Raw genomic sequence first — 6,245 nt, 5'->3', positions numbered from 1 at the left:
CAACTTTTTTTGCTTTTGTTGTTGGAGACAGGATCTCGCTCTGTAGTTCAGGCTGCCTTGAACGCAGGTTGCTCCTTCTGCCGTAGTCTCCCAAGGGCTGAGATTACTGCCCCTGGCTCTGAACTTTTAAAATGTTTATTTCTTTAGTGCATATTTGCAGTACATAATGATTGCATTCCTCATGGGGAGTTGGTGTGGACATAACCCCCTCTTCTAACCCCTTTTGACACAGGACCTTTTGGTCTCACGTTTGGTAAACAGAATGGGAAAGAAAGTTCCCAGGCTTTGGGTACGTTTTTGTCCTTCCAGAGCCAGCCGTAGTGGCACATGGCTATAATTCCAACTGCTCCGGAGGATGAGACAGGAGGATTGCAGGTTCAAGGCCAGGCTGGGCAATTTAGAAGGATCCTGTATAAAAATAAAAAGCCTTGAGGACTTGGCTCAGTGTCTGGGTCCCATCCCCGGTACTGCAACAAAGTAGCAGTGACAACAAAGTCCTCCAGGACTTGCCCTTTGGTGCCTGTGGTGTTGAGGGGTGTGGTGTGGATTAAGAAAGGCGCTGGAGTAGTTTGTCGTAAGACACTGTTGGGGTGGTAGACACTTTGCTGTCACTAGGACAAATGCCCAACACCTACAGTTCCGAGGAAGGCAGGTTTATTTGGGCTCAGTGCCTCAGTCTATGGTCAGCGGGCTCCAAGCCGTGCCCCAGGGATCCACCTCTGACCAGGACCCACCTCTGAACAGTGAGGCGTGGGGAGGCATTCCAGCTCTAAACCACAGCCCAGGAGGGTGGTTGGACCCAGGGGGCGAGCTGCTCAATGGGGGATTCAGCCACTGCTGAGTTGAGCGGCTGTGTGTACTGTTAGGAGGTGGCCCTAACCCAGAAGTGTTTGCGTCCTTTCCTGGCTCCTCCCTTGTCTGCCTCCCGGGCCCCAGGACATGAGCAGCTTTCCTCTGCTCACGTCCTCACATCATGCCATTCTGCCTCAGAGCCAGCAGCCCGTGAACTATAACATGAGGCAAAGTATACCTCTCTTCCTTAGTTGGATGTTGGGTATCGCGTGCCAGGGATGAGAAAGTAACTCAGTTGGGCATAGTGGTACACGACTGTAATCCCAGCTGCCTCGGGAGGCTGAGGCAGGAGGATCGCCGAGAGTTGAAGGCCAACCTGAGCTACATAGTGAGCTCAAGCCAGCCTGAACTACAGAGCAAGACCCTGTTTCAAATAAACAAAAAAGTAACGCACACATAGTATTTATGTACAGATGTTGGGTTCACCTGTATACTATTTCTCTGGCATCCCTGATGTAGTCTGAACTCTTTCAGTCAAGAGAAATATGCCTTGAAACGGTCCCAGTAAAAATGTAGAGATGTGTTTAGTGCATCAGCTATTTAATCCACGAGGATTCACATATACACAGAAAGAAGTCTGATGACTGAGTCAAAAATTGCCTGTTGGGAGACCCTGAGATCCTGTTTGAACTGAATGTCAATCAAGTATGGTGGGCCAATAGGTCAAACTCAACCTTCCTCTTGCACATACGTTGGCTGTTCTAGGACTCAGTGGTCATTGAGGGTGTGGCTGTGCACTTCACCCAGGAGGAGTGGGCTTTGCTGGATTCTGTGCAGAGGGATCTCTACAGAGATGTGATGCTGAAGACCTTCCGGGACCTGGCCTCCATTGGTGAGGGTGACATCCTTTCTTCACTTGGTCATTGAGACAGAAAGTATCTCTTACACATGTAGCCTCTTCTGAGACATGGAATGTGGAGAGGGAATATATGGATAAAGAAGCCAAACCTGGTCACTGTAGCCATGGAGCTAGAATCCGAAGGTTTGTCTCATGAGAATGAAAATCTATTAAACTGAGTTTTTCCTTTCTGCAAGGAAAGCTCCTTGGTGACATCCTTGTAGATAAAAATTTCATGGGCCCACTGAAGTCTGTTTTTGTAACCCAGTGAGATTTTAATGTACTGGTGAAACGGCTCTCCACTTTGACCCCTGCTGTTTGATCAAGTCCTGAAATGGTGAAACTCCTGTGTCCTTTTCTATTTTTATTTTTCACTAACAGGAGGTTCTTTCTCTTAAGATGTGTTCACTTTTTGATTTCAGATGATGAATGTCAATTTAAAGCCAGTGATTCAGTTTCTCAGCCAAATACTTATGCAGAATAAATACCTAAGAAACCAGAAATAGAGCCAGATGTGTTGGCGCACGCCTGTAATCCCAGAACTCTGGAGGCTGAGGCAGGAGGATCTTTGCAAGTTCAAGGCCAGCCTGGGCTACAAAGTGAGCTCAAGGCCAGCCTGAACTGCATAGCGAGACCCTGTCTCAAAAAGACCAAAAAAAAAGAAAGAAACAGCAAAATTCACCAAAAATGATTCTTAGGCCTCTGTTTTAGGAAAAATTTGGAAGATTTTACCTTTGAAGATCAGCGCACAAGCCAGGGGGAAACCCAAGGTAGGTCACATTCAACAAAAGAAAATTCTTTCTAGCAGAGAATCTTAGACTGTCATGAAATTGAAATAGCCAGCAAACAAAATAATCTTAGCTGTGAATTTCTGTAATAATTTTTAAAAATGGTACTGATGATTAAACCCAGGGGTCCACATACTAGGTAATTGTTGTACCACCGAGCTACCGCCCTTTTTAAAATTTTATTTTGAGTCAGAGTGTCAGCAAGTTGTCCATGGTGGCCCTGAAGTTGGAATTCCCCTGTCTCAACCTCCCAAGTAGCTGGGAGTGTAGATGTACACTATTATACCTGCTATTGACAGAATTTTTACAAAAAGTATCTCTTTAAATGTAACTTAGACATGGAGTGTTAGAAATGCAATTGAATTGGAAACAAGAAACTCCACCATGTACAGTAGTATTTGCCTGTGATCTCAGCTACTTGGGAGGCTGGGTAGGAGGACTGCAAGTTCAAGATCAGTGTGGGCAATTTAGTGAGACGCTGTTCCAAAATAAAATTTAGAAAAGGGTTTTAAAGATGGAGCTTAGTGGCAGAGCACCTACCTAGCATATTGTCAGGAAAAGGGTCAAAATGAGAATCAGCTAAATATAGTTGTTTCCTGAGTGAAATCGGCTGCATGCCATTGCTCACAGGAAAAACTATTTCCCTTGGGAAGAAAATGTTGTTTAGAGGTAGCCTTGAGTGTGCTATCAAGCCAAGTGTGCTATCCCAAGCCAACGCTGGGAATGATCTCTTATAGCCATGCAGGCCTATTGGCACCAAGTCACTTTTGTCTGAACACCGCACTTACGAAACTAACAAACTGGATACAGTGCAAGTACGTCTATCAAGGCTCCATCTCCTACAAAATCCTTCATCTTTAATGATGTCCCCTTCCTCATACTGTGGTAGTATATTATTTGACTATGTTCATATCTGCTGTACTTTTATAATATTTTTGTCTTTTTCTTTGTTTTTTTTGTCTTTTTAAGACAGGGTCTCGCTATGCAGTTCAGGCTGGCCTTGAGCTCACTGTGTAGCCCAAGCTGGCCTTGAACTCACAACAATGCTCCTGCCTCAGCCTCCTGAGTGCTGGGATTACAGGCGTGTGCCACCACACCCAGCTTTGTACTTTTATAATAAACTTACTTTCATCTTTTAAAAATCATTATGTGGTTCTGTGTGGCCTCAAATTTCTGTGGCCACAGCCTGTGTGTGGCTCCTTGCTGTTACCACATGTACAGTGACCTGGATTCTATTCTAGTACTGACAAAGAAATAAAGATTGAAAATAAATAAAAATAAAATGAAACAACTTATATAAAAGGTAATGTTTTAATAATGGCAGTGACCAAACTTATCTGGGGGTTCCTCTGTGTGAATGGACTGAAACATTCATTTTATTCCATATAATTCAGTTGGGGTAGAAAATCTGCCCTTTTATTGAAAATGATTAAAAAGTAATTTTAATAATTGTGAAGTTTAATAGTTATTAATAAATCCTTTTTAATCAAACCATTAATTAAATGCACTTTATCTTTTATAGAAATGAAACAGTGGAGAGATTCTGTGGAAGTAATGGCCAATGCAGAGAAGCCTTCAGACAGATTCCAAATTTTAACCAATACAAAATAATCACTACTGGGCCAAAACAGTATAGAAAAATAATCACACAATATTTGTTCCTCAAGGGACACATTACAGTTCACACTGGACACAAGCCATACCAGTGTCAGGAATGTGGACAGGCCTATAGTTGTCATTCCCATTTGAGAGCACACCTGAGAGCCCATAGCAGAGAGAGACCTTATGCATGTGAATTATGTGAGAAAACCTTCCTCGGACTTCTTCCCTCAATCGGCATGTAAGGGCTCATACTGCGGAAAAAAACTACGAATGCCAGCACTGTGGGAAAGCCTTCATTGACTTTTCAAGTCTGAGCAGCCACCTGAGAAGTCACACTGGAAAGAACCCACATAAATGCACAGAGTGTGGGAAATCCTTCAGCTATTCCTCAACATTCCGCAGACATATGATAACACACACTGGGGAGAAGCCATACAAGTGTAAAGAGTGTGGGGATGCCTTCAGCTATTCCTCCACACTTCGCAGACACATGATATCACACACAGGAGAGAAGCCACACAGATGCAAGGAGTTTGGGGAGGCCTTCAGTTACTCCTCCGCATTTCAAAGGCATGTGATCATGCATACTGGTGAGAAACCACATGAGTGTAAACAATGTGGGAAAACCTTCATTTATCTCCAATCCTTGCGAAGACATGAGAGGATCCACACTGGAGGGAAACCATATGAATGCAGGGAGTGTGGGAAAGCCTTCATTTATCCCCAATCCTTTCAAAGACATGAAAGGACTCATGGTAAAGAGAAGCCCTATGAATGTACCCAGTGTGGGAAAACCTTCAGTCATCCCTCATCTTTCCAAGGGCACATGCTTGTGCACACTGGAGAGAAGCCCTATGGTTGTGAGCAGTGCAGGAAAACATTCAATTGGCCTATATCCCTACGGAAACATATGAGAATACACAGCAGAGAGAAACCCTATGAGTGTGTCCAGTGTGGGAAAGCCTTCAGTTTGTCAGCTGCCTTTCAAGACCATGTCAGAATGCACCCCGAGGACCAGTCCTATCAGTGCAAGATTTGTGGGAAAGCTTTCTATTGCCACATATCCTTACGAAAGCATATAAGACACACTGCAGAGAAACTCTGCAAATGCAAGGAATGTGGGAAGGCCTTCAGTTGGCCTGAACTTCTACAGCAACATGTGAGAACCCACACTGTAGAGAAGCCCTGTGAATGTAAGGAATGTGGGAAAGTCTTCAAATGGCCATCATCTTTACCAGTACACATGAGACTGCATACTGGAGAGAAACCATATCAGTGTAAGACATGTGGGAAGGCCTTCAATTGTTCCTCTTCACCAAGGAGACACATGAGGATACACCCTGCAGAAAAGCAATATCAATGTGATGGGGACATCCTTCTAAACGTGAATTCATGTACAGTGTTCCAGAAAAATGCACCCCAGGACAACACCTTATAAAAGTTTTAAATATGGCCTTGCCTCAGTGAGTACCTCAGCCTCATGATAGACACAGAAGAGTGTATAGTTTCATTTACAAATAAATATTTACATAAAAAATAATTCCCCATGGCTGAATATGATGGTGCATGCCTGTAATCGCAACACTTGAGAAGCTGAGGCAAGAGTTCTTGAGTCCAAAGTCAGCCTGGGCTACATAGTGAGTTTAGCACATTTCTTCTAGCTTGGACCACTAGTGGTACATGCGTAACTGTCCATTGGGTGACTTGTACCACCAAATGGGTCTGTCCCATGCTGCCTGATGAGACAGTCATGCATATACTACTGGTTGTTTAGAGCTGCCTGGCAGCTGGATATACAAATTATGGCCCTGTCTCAAATCTGACCAGGCCAGCCTGGACCACATACACCTATCTCAAATAACCAAATAATAATAGTTAAAGCATATTCAAAATATGCCTTTTCCTTACAGTTCAATAAATGACACATCTTTATGGTTTATTGAATTTGTGAATGATTTGAAGTGTATTTTTTAGTATGCAAGTAGATTTAATTTCTATTATCTTGAATTGTTGTCTTACTAAGGTGCTCATGAGTAATTTAAAGTGGATTTTTAGAAGTGTAGGCCAGGGATATAGTTCAGTGGCACAGTGCCTGCTTGGCAAGCACAATGTCCTGAGTTCAATTCCTGGTACAAAAAGAAAATACATTTTAATATGCAACTATG

The 6,245-nt window shown here is 43.4% G+C and overlaps 1 protein-coding gene and 1 long non-coding RNA gene across 2 annotated transcripts; both read left to right on the top strand.

Annotated features, from left to right (window-relative positions):
• The first annotated feature begins 1,247 nt into the window (after positions 1–1,247).
• On the top strand, positions 1,248–4,034 carry LOC102012219. Its single transcript, XR_001231364.1, has 3 exons — positions 1,248–1,684; positions 2,402–2,460; positions 4,001–4,034. It is a non-coding gene; the product is annotated as an uncharacterized LOC102012219 (long non-coding RNA).
• A 250-nt stretch (positions 4,035–4,284) lies between these two features.
• Positions 4,285–6,024, top strand: LOC106146325 (zinc finger protein 555-like). The gene has a single exon (XM_013505259.1). It carries the CDS (start codon positions 4,487–4,489, stop codon positions 5,516–5,518), a length of 1,032 nt encoding a protein of 343 aa, XP_013360713.1. The 5' UTR covers positions 4,285–4,486; the 3' UTR covers positions 5,519–6,024.
• Positions 6,025–6,245: the final 221 nt, after the last annotated feature.

Source organism: Chinchilla lanigera, unplaced genomic scaffold, assembly GCF_000276665.1.
Source record: "Chinchilla lanigera isolate Chin_1 unplaced genomic scaffold, ChiLan1.0 scaffold00094, whole genome shotgun sequence".
Lineage (NCBI taxonomy): Eukaryota > Metazoa > Chordata > Mammalia > Rodentia > Chinchillidae > Chinchilla > Chinchilla lanigera.
Note: the sequence above shows the minus strand (reverse complement) of the source record. Positions and strands in the feature narration are given on the sequence as shown.